Below are 18,400 nucleotides of genomic sequence, written 5' to 3'. Positions count from 1 at the left end.
TACCTCACGACGTACTCTCCTCACCGGACCAACCTTGCGGGTAGGTCCAGACACCGGCATCCACACGACATCTCCGGGGCCAACGTCAAACCACCACTGGGTTCCCACGCGCACCGCACGGCGCCTGCGCACAGCCCAGCAGCTGGACCAGGCTGTCAGTGCGCATGCGCCGGACTCCAGCTCTCCCCATACACCGCCGATTTTGAACCCTCCGCCCAAACCGGCCGGCGCGCGCATGCGGGTTTACAGTAGCTGGTGTCTCCCCACCCCGGCGAGAAGCTGCGGCTCTGGGGTTTGCAGCCGGACGAGGCGGAAGTCGCTCTGTTCCTTTACAGTCCCTCAGTCTGGCGGAAATTAAAGAGCTGTAAGAGAGGTTCCGGAGCTGGCCTGGCGTGTAGGTGGCCAGATGGAGACCGAGACCGCACACCCGCCACTGACCCGCCGCCCGCCGCTGGCCTCTTCCTGGGATGCCGCGTGTGGAGCCCTGGCCCAGAGTCTCCATCTCACCCGGTCTGATCTCGGCGCCCGGGACGCCGACTGGGAGGAGCTGCTGGCGCCGCCTGCCACCTGGTGCGCCGGGCCGGCGGGGACTGGGGTTGTGATCGGTGCCAGCCACGCTCCTGGGGGAGCCTGGAGGGGAGGCGGGGGCCGTGAGGGGAGAGGGTCTGGACCCGGAGCCGAGCCGGTGACGGGTCTGTGCGGGCGGCGAGGGCGAGGGCGAGGAGGCAGGTCCCGGGTGGCGGGAGGGTGGGGGCGGGCCCGCGGGAAAGAGGAGGCGACTCCAGCGTGAGCGTCGGGCGCAGGGGACGGGGGGCAGGTGACCTGAAGACTCGGCGTTTCACCCCCTTCCCCCTTGTGTCCGTCACGTCGGCTCCTGAGGCCCCCTGTCGGGATCAGAACCGCCTTTCTGTCCCGAAACAAAAACCTCCTGTCGACCAAAATAGGCATTAAAAAAAAATCCAGATGTCGAAAATCTTCCTCAGCTTAGTTTTGAAAATGGCACACTTTGGTCCTTTATTCCATTCTGCACCCCGCCCCACCCCCACTTCTGAACTGTTTTTTAATTTACACTAGCTGCCCAGTACATATATTTCATTAACTGGACAGGCAATTATAGCAAGTCGCTTAGAATGTATTACAGAAGTCAAGGGAAAAGAGAGTGGAGAGCCCTCACGTCTAAAGCATCATTTCCTTAGGAATTCTGTATTGAGCTTTTCGTCAGTGCTTTGCAAGGCGCTTGGTCTCCAAATGCAAATGTAAATGAGTAGGATAACATGTCAACCCCTGTGGCCCATTAAGTGGGTTAATGACAGTGTTCAGAGAACTGTATAATATTCTTCCTTTTCTTTTCAGCCAGGATCTGGTGATTTTGAAAAGGAACATGAACAGCCAAGATGAAAACCCCTGCTTCCTTTACCTGAGATGTGACCCTCCTGGAGGTGAAGAAATCGTTTCTATTGGCATTTTAAGTTCAGCAAGAAATATGGAAGTATACTCAGGAGAGGAGTACTGTGGAACCAGTAGGGGCAAGAATGTTTGTAATGTTCTGGATAACAGGTTTGTGACGTATGCGTGTGGAAGTGTTCTTCTGAAGTAGTGTTTTATTTTCTTGAGCTTTTGTGATATTTATTGATTCTCTGACCTTGGTGCCAGATACTAGGGGAGAGAAGATAAAAACATACCAGCAGACATAGAAGTTTAGACCTTTAGGGATCTTAAAGACAGTCTAGATCAGCCTAGTTGTTTTTATAAACGTGGAAATTGAGAGCTAGTGGAAGAGAGAGTAGTTGGTAAAAGATCATAGCTAGTTAGTGGAAGACTATGATCAGATGAAGTTCTGGTAAGTGTTTCTTGTCTGTTTTCTTTAACTCACAGCGATCTGTTTTCCAAAAATTAAGTTGTCTATCAGTCTGGAACTTTGAACATTTTCCTGTAGGAAACTCTTTACACATAGTGCGTGAGCCCCACACTGTGCCATACCAGTATACTTATTTAACCCATTTTTATACTTCTTGATTTTTTTTTCTGATTTCTTACAAAGATTCTGACCTAATCTCTCCTTAATATGAATCAAAATATGAAGTGTTTTATATACCGTGCATGTTGGACATAATGGGTACGTTATTGAGCTTTACAGTGTGCTCTGTGCTACGTAAGTATACATTTGATATCTAATTTCATTTTCTTATACAGCTAGTAAGTGGCAGATGTTGTCTTTGTAGCCAGTGCACTTCAGTAGGAAGTCCCAGCTGTTTATGCCTCACCAGGAAAACTGAATCCAAGGATTTAAATATTGTCCTGGAAACTTTTAATTTTAAATGTAACTGTTAAAAGTGATAATATGTAATTTTTTTTATAAATTAAATCTTTTTTATTTTTAGTGAACATGAAAAGATTATTTTGTACAAAAAATATCTAAAATTGGAGTCTTCCACACATGCTTGTAAAATAAAGGTAAGTCATACCTAAATTTTAACTAATTTGAAAACTACAGTTGTTTTTCTACTATATATACTTATTATCTGTAGGTTTGGTAATGTAGTTAGTCCAACTTGGTCCCTGGTTTTAGTTCAGAAATAGTAAACATGTAAAAAGAATTTCTTTTCTAAAAAATTGTCAACATTCTTCTGTTAAAATTTGACCATTTATTAGCTACGGTTGTAACCAAAAGTGGTGTCTAGCTGCTCGCCACTCAAAAACCAATAAAGAGGCACGGTTGCTGGACAGGAAAGTTTGCTTTGTTTTGGATGCCGGCAACAGCAGGGGTGGGGCGTTGGGGGTGCTGGACTCCTGTCTGAAGGCCGACTCCTCCCACTGACCATCATGGGGCAAGAGCTTCTATAGACAGAGGGAGGGGGCTGCATGCAGAAACAGCACAGCCACCTCTGACAGTCATCTTGAAATTGGTCATGTGGTGGCCTGACCAGCATCATCTTGATTGTTCTTCAGTTCCAGGGTTGGTTTATTCTCTTTTCCTTGAGGCCAGTTCTCGGAATTGTGGCAACTTCTGTCGTGGCTACAGTCTGGTCATCATGTAGTTAACTTCCTCCACCTAGTGAGGGTTCCAGTATCTATAAGACAGCTCGCAGGATGTGGCTCAGAATATGATCTATAGCCCTTGAGGAGGAACTAAAGGTCCTTGACTATGCTTAATGACTAAACTATTATTATTTGGTCTCCTTTGACTGTTTTCCTTTGTTTCTGCAGTTTCTCACTTGTCTGATTAAACTTATTCTTTGGCTAAAGTTTTTCCACAGACCAAAGGCAGGCTGAGGACAAGGGGGGCAAGGACCATAGGGTCCTGCTCCATTTCCTAGTCATGTCATGTACTGTTGTTAGTACAGCAGTATAGTACTTTTGAGCCTTAAAAAACTGAGTTAAAAACATTTTTTATCTTTATATAAAACTTAGGTGCCAAGAAAACCACAAGCAGTTTTGGTCCCCAAATCTAGAAGGATAGAACACAATCGGGGAGGATTCAGACATGGGTACCACAAAGTTAAAGGAGTTTGGATTGGTGTCTTCAGCCTGAAAAATATTATTAAGGTGAACTTTACTAAGGTCATCAGATCTAAGGAAATGGTACTGAGCTGGAAATCGAAAGCCCTAATTTTTTTTTAATTTTTATTGGAGTAGAGTTGATTTACAATGTTGTGTTAGTTTCAGGTGTACAGCAAAGTGAATCAGTTATACATACACATATATCCACTCTTTTTTGCATAAGCCCTGACTGTTAAATGAGCGCTCTTGCTAACTAACACAATAACCTTGGGCAAGTTCCTTCACCTTTTTTGACCTACCTTATGGGTAATATTAGGGAACTGAAGAAAATTCTTGAATTGATTATTTTTAATTTCTCAAATTCTGTGCTGATTATTACTTACAGAAGAGCACAGAACTGATTATCCCAAGATGTTGTTTTAGGTGTATATACTAATAGCTTCTGAAGTCATTTAAATAAGGTGATTCATTCATCCAACAAATACTGGAGTGCCTGTTGATGCCAGATACTGTACTTGGCATTTAGGAATTGGCAGTTATGAAATACATTGGAATGGAGCCCTCACATTGCTAATATTATAGTGGGCAAGACAGATAATAGGTTGACTCAGTGTGTAAAATAGGTACTACATTCTCTAGTGAGAAGGGCTTGGGGGTTAAAAAGCAGAACAGGGATAATATGGAGGTTGGAATGTGGGTGTTTACATTTCATGAGGTATTTACTTACTTGTTGATGACAGTCACATCTTTGGTGCCACACTGAGTTTTTAGATCATGGGTCTGTGTTCGCCTGTGTCTTTGTGTGATATATGGGTTTGTTGTGTCTCTGAAGGTGAATGGTATTTGAAACTGTGCTGTGGAAGTACCAGGGAGTGAAAGAGTGTTTCATTTAGGGAAATCCTTGGGTTTGTATGAAGGCTTCTTCTGGGCCAATAGTATATGTAAGTTAAAAGTAATAGTTACTGATGCATATGTTTGAGCACTTACTCAATGATATATACTGGAAATTTTAACACATAATCCTTATAACAACCATGTGAACTCATTTTACTCCTGACTCAAGTTTGGCATTTGCCCATGGTCACGCAGGCAGAGCCATCACTGAGCACAGGTCTCTCTGATTCTAAATGCTGTTTACTTTCCACTTTGCTGCTTTGTTGTCCTACACCACACATGAAATGTCTTTTGGTCTAGAAGCATGGACAACATGAAGAAGCATAAAACATTGGAAAAGCTACTGGGATAGAAGCCAGAAGAAACAAGCTCAGAGCTCAACTTTGCTAATTGGGTGTCTTTTGCAAGTTAAAAAAACCACCCTGAACTCCTCTTTTTATGTGTAAACTATTGAGCTCTCTTAGGTTGTATTGATATTCCCTACAGTTCTAAATTCTAAAATCCTGACTTATTTATATTTAGTGTTTCACAAACACTTTGCATGTGACACTGGACAGTCTTATTTTGTATTAAATAATACTATAGCAAGTTTCAGTATGTTACGATCTCAGATTGGTATAGTTTATCTTTAATTCCCTAAACTAAGTAAGTAAAACATTATTTATACATAATCTTTTATTTAAAAAGGACTTTTTGCATTTATATTGTTTTCTTGAGTCTTTTTTTGGTCTATGACTGTTCTAGAGAAACCTTTAAAATGTACTTGGAGTTAATTTTTAGATTCTTGAATGCTTCACTCTTCAGTATTACCAAGAACTGACCTTAAATGATGATTATTTTTATTATCATTAATTTCGCTGAACTTTTGTATTATGATAGCTGCTCTCTTTTGGTGAAAAGCAGTGTGTGTTCATCAGTAAAGTTGTGGTACACGTGAGGCCACTTCCAGCAAATTCTTCAGCAGGCTCTCCTGCTCTAGGATCAAGAATAGACCTGGAGAGGGTCCAAACTATCATGGAGTCCATGGGGTCAAAGTTGTCATCTGGAGCTCAGCAACTGATGAATATGGTTATTTTCCAGCAACAGGTAAGTAGAAATGGATTTCTTTCCAGATACTGTTAAAATTCTTTAAATGATGTCTTCTTATAAGGACATGTAGAAACATAAATCTTTTTATTTCAACTTTTGTTATTGATTTAACTGTTAGCTTTACTAACTTTTCTAAAAATAACATTATGTAGACATACTCTCTTGCAAAAAACTATTTCTACTACAGACTTCACAATTTTCCATGAATTCACTCATTTATTCATTCAGCAAGTATTTATTTAGCCCCTTCTTAGTGAATACCACAGTTTTGGTTACTTTAGAAGATTCAAAGATGAATTAGTCGATAACCTGTCGTTAAGGATCTCTGTAGTCTTGTTAGGGGAGTCAGGGCATCTAAGTGGGGAATGATGAGGAATGCTAGGAAAGGCTTATGATAGGAAGTAGCGTTTTATCTAGGCCTTTAAAGAGGAAGGGTGGGGTTAAGCAAGTAAATTTGGAGGGATGCAACTTGAGAGAGAACACTATGGATTAAATCTTCATTGTTAGAGGAATAGGATGTAGCTAGGAAATGAATACAAGTTCATTTCTCTGGAGTGAAGAAGTGACAGGAAGTTTCAGGTAGACTGGGGCTGGACCTTAGAGGATTTTGAATGATGTTACAGAGTTTGTGGGTCTTTTTTAGCTCTGTTTTAATAAATTTAATCCGCTATTATGTGTAAGATGAGTCAGTAGCAAAGATGCGTCAACAGAAAGTGAGGCTACAAGAAAGAAAGCAGCTCTGTTATTTCCATCATCCAGAGGACAGTTAATGAGAGTCTAAACTTGGAAGGAGTAACCTGATGCTGGATTGTGAGATGCTACAACAGTGGGGCCATTGGGACTTGACAACTAACTTAATATGGGTTCTGTGGGAGAAAAACAGAATCAAACGTGAAACTAAAGTTTTGAAAATGGTGATACCATAATATACATGGAACCCAAGGAGGGAAGCGACTTGGGGGGAAAAAGAGTGTAATTTGGGAGTGTTGAGTTTTAGATGTGAATAACACATGCCCTGGGGTGATGATGTGAGGCTATGGAAACACAGGTGGGGCTGGTGGAATGGAGGGAGGTTTGGGAGGAGCATGCCTAGTAGATGATGGGGAAGGGGGTGAGGGGAGAGACCGGAGCCAGGAAGGAAGACCCTGGGAGAGTAGGTGCGTTTGCTAAGAATACGGGGAGAGGAAAAGGGAACCAGAAGAGCAGGTCACGGCAGTGCTTAAGAGTCGCAAGAGATCTGATGTCAGGAGACCTGAATTCAAAGCTCTTCGTTCTGTTATTTGGCATCGCTTCCTCTTTTTGAGGATAAATTTCTTCGTGTTTACAATCTAAACGATAATCCTGGTAAGATCATAGGATGAAAGTTAAAACCAATAATACGAGTTTAAAAGCTTACATAACTTTTGTGAGATTTGCCCATATTAATTTAGGACGAGGATCGTTGGATCGACAGGCAGACACAGGAGAGCAGGAGCGTTGCTGATGATCTTGCAAAGCATGGAAAGGAGAGCTGTGAAATGAACAGCGTCCGCACTCTCCTTGCTCTGGCACTAGCATCTCACCTCCATACCTCAGGAGGCTCCTAGCTGGTCCTTCTGCACCACGCTCCCTCTCCACAGTGCAGCCAGCATGGCCTCATCGGACTCCACGTCCCCTGTGTCAAGCCCCCTGACTGCTTCCTCTGACACTCAGAACTAATCCAGGTTCCTTACGCTCTCATCTGAGATCTGGGCCCTCGTTACCTCCTCAGCCTCATCTCCTGCTGCATCTCCTTAGATGCCTTGCTCTAGACATTCTGATGTGGGTATTCCACAAACATCCAGATGTGCTCCCACCTCAGGACCTTTGCCCTCTTAACCGTTCTCTTTGGCCAGAATCCTCTCTTCCTGGTCTTAGCAAGTCTGCCTTTTTCTTGTTATTTCAACCTCATCTTAAACGTTCCATCTTGAATGACACCTTCGCTAACCACCCTGATTAAAATCTTAGCCTTTTCCTCCACATCTGTATCATGTGTTTACATCAGCGCTTTCTTGCCTGTTTTTGTTTATGTGTTGTTCTGTGTATCTCATTAAGATATAAGCTTTGTGCAAAGACGACCTGTCTGTCTAGTTTATGGCTCCGAGTAAATTGTACATAATATAAATGCCCTTTGGATTATCAACTAAATACTCCTTGGAGACCTTCAGGGGGTCAGTTTGAATAGTGATGAGATGGAAACCAGATTTTGAGGGATTAGATGGTAAATGGGTAGTTAGAATGTGGAGGTAGCCAGGGTAAAGTGGGTTGTTTCAAGAATGATAGAGATAAGGAACCTGCCGGTATCAGAATCCCTTGGGATGTTTATAAAGTGCAGAATCCTGGCCCTCACCAGTGAAACACTGGTTGTGATCCAGGACTCACCTACTTATACAGGCAATGCCAGATGAGTCTTATGCATAGCATATTTTAAGAACAGATGTTTGAGGGGAAGGATCCAGTGGACATAGAGATTGAACATTTAAAAACAAAGAAAGTTTTTGTGTGTGGAAAATTTTGGAAACATTAGAGAGGGTTAATGAATTAAGTAAAATCAGTTCATGGACTGATTTTTATGTTTTAAAACCTTGACTTTGGAAAAGAAATGACGTGAATAGTAGTTTGTGGGGTTTTTTGCCCATGTTTTTAGGGTTTTTTGTTTCATTCCCAAAATAATACATTTTCTTTGCTATGAATTTCCATCCATTCACAAGTACATAAGGTATATTGTAAGAGTGCTCTCCCAACTCTCATCCTATTCCCAAGCTTGGTGTGTGTCCTTGTCGCATTTTCTATCATATAGAAACACAAGTCCTCCAACCAACAGCACGTGTGTTGTAACCCCCCAACACACGTGCTAAATCATTATCTATGGGGACATTTGGGAAACCCCCTGGGGAAGAAAGAAGGTGATCCTGTTAAATCGTCTTTTAAACATGCTAATAAAAGTCTTCTTTCTCGTGGGGAGGCTATATTTATGAATGATTCTCACAGGATATACCTGGTTCTCTAGGATTGCTTTTGTCCACAAACAAGGAATCCATGGAATGTCTTCCTGGAAAGTGTCATATAAGCTCTGTAACTATCTGTTGAGTATAAAGTAGGGATGTTTCATGACCAGAACCTCTCCTTCTATGGAAGGGGTGTAAACCCACATTGTTTGGAACCTTCATATGTTAATTGGGGCAGGGCCTGTCCTGATGAGGAAAGAAAGGACCTGGGGAGCAGCTTTCTAGACTCCCTGCTTCACCTTTGCCTTGTGGTTCCTTGTTTCCTGGGAAGTTTCTTAAAGTGATTTCTTCTTTCCTTGTATTTGAAGTTCACATGTGCTGACTTTCATTTGTTTTTGCTTTAGCAATTTAGAATAATTGAGTAGGAATTCTGAGTCAAAGTGCCTGGCATAGTTGTCATTTAATGTTATCTGAGGGAAAGCTGTGCCCCATTGTCTCAACAAAAATATATTCAGTTATTCAAGATTTTCACTGTTTACCTTTTTCATCTGAAAAGATAAAAACATCGTTTTTCCTAGCTTTTTCAAGGTATACTTTTTGGATTTTGTGATAATTAAAAAAGTTAAAGACAGACGTTTCAGAAATCCTACAAGATGTTGAGAGATACTTATTTTTTTCAGAAATCTGAGGGTATGTGTGCAAATTTGTATTTGTCTTGTTCACTGTCTTATTTCCAGTCCCTGAAACAGTACCTAACACAGAGTAGATTTCTGGTAAATATTTGTTGAATGAATGAGTTTGGAGCTGCCTTTATCCAAGAATCATTTTTTAGAATATTCAGAAAATATATGGACTGAGTGTTTTCAGCTAATCTTGTATAATATTTTTCTCAGTCTCTCTCACTAGATACTGAGCAACATTAAGTATGAGATGATATCCCCTATAAGAATCCCTAGTAGAGTTCTGTGTTTAGAAGTTAAGATGGAGATGTATAACTTAACAGTTAGATAGGCTAGAGGTAGTTTTGCTTTTCTCTTGTGGAAAAATTGAAGAGCATAGCAAGAGCATGGCCCTGTGTAGGAGACAGTGTAACCTGCTCTCAAAGGTGAGCCTGAGTTTTCTCAGGAAATAATATAGCATAGCCGGTTAAGTTGAGGCCACAAAACATAATCATTACCCTACAAATTATTAAGGCAGACTTAGCCAAAAGGTAGGTCCTTTTAGTCATTGAAAATGTCACAGAAGTACTCATATAACATCATACTTTAAATATGTAACTATCTGGTCTATACTCTAATGAAAATAAATTGCATATTCTTAGGTTGAATCACCATATGTGACGGTGGGCAGATGATTTTTTTTTCCTGTGTATTTTTTTTTCTTTTAACATCTTTATTGGAGTATAATTGCTTTACAATGGGGTGTTAGTTTCTGCTTTATAACAGTGTGAATCAGCTATACATATACATATAGAGATACCCATATCTCCTCCCTGTTTCGTCTTCCTCCCACCCTCCCTATCCCACCCATCTAGGTGGTCACAAAGCACCGAGCTGATCTCCCTGTGCCATCTGTTTTACATTTGGTAGTGTATATATGTCGATGCCACTCTCACTTCGTCCCAGCTTACCCTTCCTCTTCCCCGTGTCCTCAAGTCCATTCTCTACGTCTGCATCTTTATTCCTGTCCAAGGCAGATGATTTTTAATTCTGTGAAAGTTATCAATTACTGTGACTGAATTGAGAGTACTAGGTTTTATTACCGTAAATTAAGGAAACATTAAAATAAGCCCGTGCAATTTTACTAAGTATGTTTGTATTTATTTGAATATTTTCCTTAGCAAAACTAGTGAAATGATTAGAAGTCCTGGCTCTGGAGTTCGGTGGCCTGGGTTCCAGTCCTGCTTCTGCCACCGACTAGTTGTGTTACCTTGGCCAAGTTAACTTTAGTCTTGGTTTCCTAACTTGATATTGGGATAGTAGCTATAGCCTACTCCATGTGAAAGTTCTGGGGATCAAATGAAAGTAGGCAGGTTGCCTGACTCTGAGTTACTCCAGAGGTTACCTGTCATTATCATTCATGTTAATAATAACATTTTCTTATTTACCTTGCTTAGAATTGTATTCCCATCGGACAGCAGCTTCAGTCAGTTTTGGGAAGCACTGGATTCAAGCACATGATCGGACTGCAATCAGCATCTGCTTCAGGGGCCTTCGACAAGTCATCCCCCACACCTTTCCCTTCCAGGACTGGATTGACATCTGGAAACGTGGCTGAAGACTTAAAAGCTTACATTGATAAAAGTACGCAGCCAGCTGGTGGAGGAAATGTGACAAGCCTCCAAGAGTGTAAAATTGTGCCACAAAACCATTCTCTTCCTGAGAATGATCTTAAGAATGCAGTATCTTCTTTGTTACCAAAGAAAGCAAACGACAGCTCACACATACCTAACTCTGAGTTGCTGCCTGTTCTGCAGAATCTGTGTAGTCAAGTGAACCATCTCCGTGTGGGACCCAACACCAAGTGGCAGGAAAGCATCACCAAGCCCGGCGAAGGCATTGTTGGTGTTACGTGAGTATCTAAGACAAGTGTGGTTTCGACTGGGGGCAGGAGGGGGGAGGCAGGTGGAGGAAAGCAGGTTTGTTTCAATAACTACTGCCTGAAAACGTTTCCAGAGAGGATTGTAGGAGCTTTCACATTTCACCATTAACACACTATAGGAAAGAAATACTCAGTAGGGGAGGGTGGATTGCTTTGAAAGAAGTGGGTAAAACTGGAGGCGCCGAGCACTTCTCAGGCATCTGATGGAAGGGGTACAAGCAGCAGATAGGGTCAGAGTAGAGAGTTGTATGCATGAATGGAGAGGAGCTGTGGTGACCATGATATGTACATTTTTTGCCTGATTGTATGAAGTGAGCCATTGTAACAGATGTCCCCTGTAGATCGTGTGTGACCTAGGCTAATTTCGGAGTCATCCAAACATTTTTCAGCTCTGAATTATTTCTAGTGTACAGGCCCTTATCCCCTGATCTCATAATTCCAATTTTTTCCAGTCCTGCTTTGATTGAGGGGTGGCTAAGTGTTTAGTATGTTCCCCATCCTTTATATAGATGTAATGTGTCCAAATTTTGCACTAGATTGGAATTCAGGACTCTAATCATAGTTCTAGCTTAATTATTTTACCTTAGTGTTTAAATCTTTTGGTTTAGACATTTTTCCCATGTAAAATGACGGAGTTGTATTGGTTGAAACTTTCTTAATGTCTCCAGTAGCATTCAATTTGAGGAGTTGACGTTATTGAACAAGTGGTTCTTATTTGGGAAGGATAAGGAAAGATAACAATAGTCTTTAATTGTTTTTTTTTTGTTTTTTTTGTTTTGGCCGTGCTGCGTGGCATGCGGGATCTTAGTTCTTAGTCTCCCGACCAGGGATTGAACCCGTGCCCCTGCACTGGAAGCGCGGAGTCTTAACCACTGGACCACCAGGGACGTTCCAGTCTTTAGTTGTTGACAGTCTAATCAATGTTAACTTGTGATATAGCATAACAAAGCAAACGAACAATAAAACCCAAAGGAAAGAACAAAAAACCTAAACAGATTTAAAAACTGCTCCTGTGTCCAGCTGAGGTGGAATGTCCCCATTTCTCTCAGATCCCCCACTTTACCAATAAAATCCCTGGACATAATCCAGCAAACATACAAAGACTGTAAAAGGTGAAAAGAAGTCAGATTGCTCAGGGACTGTGAGGCTTAGTGTTCCTTGGTTCCTAGTTACCTGCGAGTTTCTTTCATCATAGATGGGTATAGGATTTTGTCAAATACTTTTCCTATGGCCATTCATATGATCATGAATTTTCTTCTGTAGTCTGTTCATATGGTGAATTACATTAATTTCAAAAACTGAACCTGCCTTGTATACCTAGAATAAATCCCACTTGGTTGTGGGCTGTAATTCTTTTTTACACAATGCTGGGTCTGATCTGCTAATATTTTGTTGAGTATTCTTGCATCTAATTCACTAGAGATACTGGTCTGTATTTTTCTTGTCCTGTCTTTGTCCGGTTTTCACGAGGGTGATACTGGCCTCATAAGATGAGTTCTACATCTTAGAAGAGATTGTGTAAAATCGGTGTTATCTCTTCTTAAGGTGTTTGGTAGAAGTCTCTAAGGAAAGCAGCTGGGCCTGGTTATTTCTTTCCTGGAAACTGTTAAATTACCAATTCAATTTCTAACATAGTAAAGTTGTCAATTCTCCCTATTGATATGCAGGCTTAATATTATGCATATTAAAATCCCACCACAATATTTGGCAGACATAAGCAGGATCATTTTCAAAATTATATGAAAAACAAAAGAGGTAGAATAGCTAAAACAACTTTGAAAAAGAAGAATGAAGTGGGAGGACTCACTCTTCCCAGTGTCGAGTCTTATGTAGTTAGAGTATTCAAGATGATGTAGTGATGGCAGAGGGACAGACACGTAGGTCAATGGAACATAATGGAGGGCTCAGAAATAGACCCACAAAAATATGCTCAACTGATTTTTGACAAAGGTGCAACAGCAATTCAATAAAGGAAGAATAGTCTTTTTAACCCACGGTGATGGAGCAATTGGATATCCGAAGGGCAAAAAGTGAACCATGACCCAAACCTCATACCTTATATAAAAATTAGCTCAAAATGGATCATAGACTTAAATGTAAAACATAAAGCTATAAAACTTTTCTAATAATACATAGGGGACAAACTTTGGGGACCTAAGACAAGACTTCTTAGATATGACACCAAAAGCAGGGTAATCAAAAATTTGATATATTGGATGCCATGAAAATGTAAAACTTTTGCTCTTCTCTGTTAAGAGGAATAAAATACAAATTACAGAGTGAGGGAAAATATTTGCAAATACATATCCAACAAATGACTTATATCGAAAATATAGAAAGAACTCTCAAAACTCAACATTAAAAAAATCCAATTAGAACATGGGCAAAAGACATAAAGAGATATTATACCAGAGAGAATGTACAAAAAGCAAATAAGCACATGAATAGAAGTGCTGTTGACCTCATGGCTATTAAGGAAACACACATGAAAACCACAAGAAACCACTACACAGAATGGCTAAAATAAAAAGTTTAGAAATGGTAACAAAACCAAATACCAATGAGGCTGTGGAGAAACTGGAGCTCTCGTACGTTGCTCGTGGCGATTTACAGTGGTACAGCCACTCTAAATAAGTTTGGCAGTTTCTAATGGCTAAACATATAGTTACCATGTGACTCAGCAGTCATACTCCTGAGCATTTATCCCAGAGAAATGAAAACTTCTTTTCACATAAAAACCAGTACACAATTGTTCATAGAAGCTTTATTTGTAAAAGCCAAAAACTACCAGTATGTCTTAAAATAGATGAGTGGTTAAATTAACCCTGGTATATCCATATCATGGGGTACTATCAGCAATAAAAAGGAAGGACCTGTTGATACATGCAACACCTTGGTTGTCTATCAAAGACATTATGCTGATAGACAAAAGAGAATCTCAAGAGGTCACATACTATATGATTCTGTTTGTGTAACATTCTCAAAATAATAGAGATGAAAACTGTATTAGTAATTACCAAGTGTTAAGGATAGAGGAGATTAGGAGAGTGGATGTGACAATAAAAGGGTAGCAGGAGGGAGATCTTTGTAGTTAAGGAATAGTTCTGTCTCTTGATTGTGGTTTTTACAATCGAGACAGAACTTGATTCTGTCAAGAACGTGATGTTTACATGAATGTGTGTACATGTGATAAAATGTCATACACACACACTATACTAACATCAAATTCCTGGTTTTAATATTATACCATAGTTAGGTAAGATGTAACGATTGGGACCATTGGGGAATTATAGTATCTTTACAACCCCTGTGAATCTATAATTATTTGAAAATGAAGAGAAAAATAAAAAGCTCCTCGTATATTCTAGAGTAGTGGTTCTCAAACTTTTTGGTCTTTACCCTCTTAAAAATAATTGAGCACTCCAAAGAACTTTTATTTATGTAGGCTATATAAAAATATTTATTAGTTTAGAAATAACAATAAGCTCATTACCTAGTAACATAAACATTTTTATGAAAAAATACCATATTTTCTTTTTAAAAAGTTTAGTGAGAATTGTATAGTTTTATTTATTTATTTGGCTGCATTGGGTCTCTGTTGCTGTGCGCCAGCTTTCTCTAGTTGCGGTGAGTGGGGGCTCCTCTTCATTGCGGTGCACGAGCTTCTCACTGTGGTGACCTTTTGTTGCAGAGCATGGGCTCTAGGTGCGCGGGCTGCAGTAGTTGCAGCACGTGGGCTCGATAGTTGTGGCACGCGGGCCCTAGATCACGCAGGCTTCAGTAGTTGTGGCTCACAGGCTTAGTTGCTCCATGTCATGTGGGCTCTTCCCAGACCAGGGATCGAACCTCTGTCCCCTACATTGGCAGGCAGATTCTTAAACACTGCACCACCAGGGAAGTTCGGTATTGTTTTAAATTTATGTAAAACTTTATTAGCTTTGGATTGTATTCTCATATGTTGCATTATAGCATGTATAAACATACATAGCTAGTAAGACCACAGTAGAAATACTGAGAACAAATTGAGTTACCTCTGAAAAAAACATTTATCTGTACTGTAAACCTACTACCTTAAGGAATTCTAGGAAACAGAATATACAACCATACATGCTATTAGTTATCACAGTAATGACATTATACATGGTATAGCCTCTGGATAATTCATTGTATGATTCATGTTCAAATAATATTATTATTATAAAAATACTTTTGACCTCATGGAACCCCTGGAAAAAGTCGTGGAGACCCCAGGGTTTTGTGGACCACACTCTGAAGTTCACTGTCCTTGTCCTTCCACTGCTTTAGTAAGATTGTTTGGATGAAAAAAGAGAAAACTGTTTAAATTGTAGGGTTGCTTGGGGAAGCACTTGGAAGACAAACATGGAGACCTTAAAAAAAGTCAGTAAGATCGCTTTTGATTTGAGGCTCAAAACCAGAAAGACCCTTTCTATCTAAAGACCTGTTCTTTGAGGGTAGAAATTCTATCATCTTCATATTTATATTCTCATTTCAATTTATGCTTAAATGTTTAAAGAATTTAAGAAGTAAGAATCCTTTGGGCATTCAGGTTTGTGGTTGCCTGTTGCATATGTATTTTAGAACCCGGAAATATGTTGTAAGGGGACAGAGTATAGTTGTGGAGACAAATTTTAGCAATGTGTGTTGGCTGCTTATTGTACTATAGTTTGGTTGTTTTTGTTATAATATTAGGGAAAATTGTTCTATTATTATTTTTTTAATTTATTTTTAGAATGGAAGAGCAATCCATTTGTTCCTACTGGGAAAAGATTCTTTCTAAAAATATGGAACTGATGGAAAAGAAACTTATGGACTACATTGATCAGCGAATATATAAACTCCAGGAGCACATAGATAATAAGATTGCTTTGTTAGTGGACTTGCTGCAAAGTCCCAACTCCCCACCCTCTGGCATGCCTCTAAGACATTATGACTCTGGAGAAAGACTTTCAAATGGAGAAAGATAGCACTGAACATGTTCAAAATACTACAGATATTTATTACATATTTATTACAAAGCCGAACCCCCCAAAAAAGTTTATGAAAAGCAGGTATTTAATGTCCTTTGAAATATTACCACTTAATTAACGTGACCTCACTGTTCATTTTTACTGCACTCGTGAATCCAGTACTGTACACTGAGTTAACATGATAGGATCATAAGTTATTTTTGTTTGCAATATTTTTCACTCTCAGTGAAATTTATGTATACTTCTGGATTAACTGTTTTTTAAGGATTTCTAAAGCAGTTCATTAGTTCGTATTGTATGTGTTTCATAGAAGTACATTTTTTATTTATACAAAGACTTTATAGTCTTAGGCGTCTGAAAAATAATGCTTAGAGTATTTGATAATTTTTCTTTTTCTAATCAATTGTTTTTGGAAAATTGGATACTTAAGACCTTTAATTCAAATCACTAGTTTACATTTTGTATTGTTTATCTCAGTTAATGAACAAGGTGCAGTGTTTGGCATGTGTAAAATGAGTTTACACTGAGGTTAATATTATTTGTTTCAGTACAGTGTAGCAGTACATAGGGAAGTAAAAATCACAACTAGCCTATTCCCTGTTAGGAATATTATTTTAGATTTAATGTTTGATGTAAAATGAGAGAAGTCATCTTGTTTTATCTCAGTCAACCCAGAAAATATAAGGAACTATTTCCCTTTCTGAGATGATACAGGTTCCTCTTTCCAGAACCTTGTTCTATATGTTTAAAGTGCGAAATTCTGAGGTTCTGCTTTGAAGGGTTAGGCATATGAATCAAGGAGATTGCAATTCTCTCAGGCAGACTTAATTTTTGGAAATTATAACTATTGTATATGTGTTGAAGGGTGATGTATTTGCATTTAAAAAATAAATGTATCCACTCCGGAAACTACTTGTCTAAGTAAATACAAATTTTTAATTTTCAACTAATCTTTGCTTAAAATGCTGTATTTTTATGAAAAAGGGTGTTTCACAATTGATATTTTGGTCAGTTCTTTAAAATGAGGGCTAATTTGTATACTCTTTGTTAATTTGTATCATACTACAAAGGTGGCACAGTATATAGAACATACTGTCACTATAGCCACTTGAAAATTTACATATTTTTCTAGTCTTTTCTAATTTATGGGACATTCACAACATACATAGCTGTAAGATAGTATTTCCTTTGTTGTTCAGGAGGAATCTGTCTCACTGCAAGCTGAACCCTTTAGTTAAGTTTTACAGCTTCTGGTGGTTGTAGTCTGTTGATTTACAAAATGCCTCCTTCCAGATACATGATTCATCTTACAAGCCTCATCTTGATTACATCTGAAACAGAAATATGGTCATGTCAAAAAGATGTATAAAGGTACAATATTGAAAAGAGATGATACAAAATATTCTTCAATTAAATTTTCCAGTTTGTAGAAGCCAAAATCTCTCTAAAGAGACAAAGTCTTCAGTTCAGACTAATGTAAGCTAAGACTTTGGATTTGCAAGATAGCAAAATTCCCCTAAGCCTAAATTTCTGAGTCCACATGAATTAATTTAAAAAATGATACCTATATTAGAATTTGAATACTTTTCCTCACCTGCTTGCCATTATTAATGTGCAGTATGGTGGTCCAGTTAAAACCCATTAGCTTAAACAGTCAGCTCTACCCACCACCAGTCCCTCCCATCAGGAAACTTGCACAAGCCTCTTAGATAGCCTCATCCACCAGAGGGCAGACAGCAGAAGCAAGAAGAACTACAATCCTGCAGCCTGTGGAACGAAAACCACTTTCACAGAAAGACAAGATGAAAAGGCAGAGGGCTATGTACCAGATGAAGGAACAAGATAAAACCCCAGAAAAACAACTAAATGAAGTGGAGATAGGCAACCTTCCAGAAAAAGAATTCAGAATAATGATCGTGAAGATGATCCAGGACCTCAGAAAAAGAATGGAGGCAAAGATCGAAAAGATGCAAGAAGTGTTTAACAAAGACCTAAAAGAATTAAAGAACAAACAAACAGATGAACAATACAATAACTGAAATGAAAACTACACTAGAAGGAATAAATAGCGGAATAACTGAGGCAGAAGAACAGATAAGTGACCTGGAAGACAGAATGGTGGAATTCACTGCTGTGGAACAGAAGAAAGGAAAAAGAATGAAAAGAAATGAAGACAGCCTAAGAGACCTCTGGGACAACATTAAATGCAACAACGTGCACATTATAGAGGTCCCAGAAGGAGGAGAGAGAGAAAGGACCCGAGAAAATATTTGAAGAGATTATAGTCGAAAACTTCCCTAACATGGGAAAGGAAATAGCCACCCAAGTCCAGGAAGAGCAGAGAGTCCCATACAGGATAAA

General features: G+C 39.5%; 2 protein-coding genes across 5 annotated transcripts in view; one reads left to right on the top strand and one right to left on the bottom strand.

The window, feature by feature from the left end:
* The window catches only part of C16H10orf120 (chromosome 16 C10orf120 homolog), a 69,284-nt gene extending 69,054 nt beyond the window's left edge, over nt 1–230 (bottom strand). Inside the window, exon 1 of one of the 3 annotated variants that reach the window (XR_010935724.1) lies at nt 4–230. The gene's annotated coding sequence lies outside the window, so the exon portion shown is untranslated. The remainder of the gene's footprint in view (nt 1–3) is intronic. The other 2 variants (XR_010935723.1, XM_067709160.1) reach the window with 2 other exon arrangements.
* Nucleotides 231–265: 35 nt separating this feature from the next.
* On the top strand, nt 266–16,989 carry LOC137208674 (ATPase PAAT-like). Of its 2 annotated transcripts, none has more exons than XM_067709158.1 (6): nt 266–570; nt 1,354–1,557; nt 2,382–2,454; nt 5,275–5,481; nt 10,567–11,021; nt 15,802–16,989. In XM_067709158.1, the coding sequence occupies exons 1-6, from the start codon at nt 407–409 to the stop codon at nt 16,034–16,036; spliced, it is 1,338 nt and encodes a 445-aa protein (XP_067565259.1). In that variant the 5' UTR covers nt 266–406; the 3' UTR covers nt 16,037–16,989. The 2 variants fall into 2 exon arrangements, with proteins under 2 accessions (XP_067565259.1, XP_067565260.1); XM_067709159.1 differs by lacking the exon at nt 266–570 and adding an exon at nt 677–692.
* The last annotated feature ends 1,411 nt before the right edge of the window (nt 16,990–18,400 follow it).

Source organism: Pseudorca crassidens, chromosome 16, assembly GCF_039906515.1.
Source record: "Pseudorca crassidens isolate mPseCra1 chromosome 16, mPseCra1.hap1, whole genome shotgun sequence".
Taxonomy (NCBI): Eukaryota; Metazoa; Chordata; class Mammalia; order Artiodactyla; family Delphinidae; genus Pseudorca; species Pseudorca crassidens.
This window is presented reverse-complemented; position numbering and strand designations above follow the sequence as displayed.

Bases quoted from the DNA above. Each gene is read 5' to 3' on its own strand.
- LOC137208674 (XM_067709158.1), top strand. From the start codon at position 407: ATGGAGACCGAGACCGCACACCCGCCACTGACCCGCCGCCCGCCGCTG. The intron at 571-1,353 runs GTGCGCCGGGCC...TTTTCTTTTCAG, and splicing joins CTGGCGCCGCCTGCCACCTG to CCAGGATCTGGTGATTTTGA. The intron at 2,455-5,274 runs GTAAGTCATACC...GTATTATGATAG, and splicing joins CACATGCTTGTAAAATAAAG to CTGCTCTCTTTTGGTGAAAA.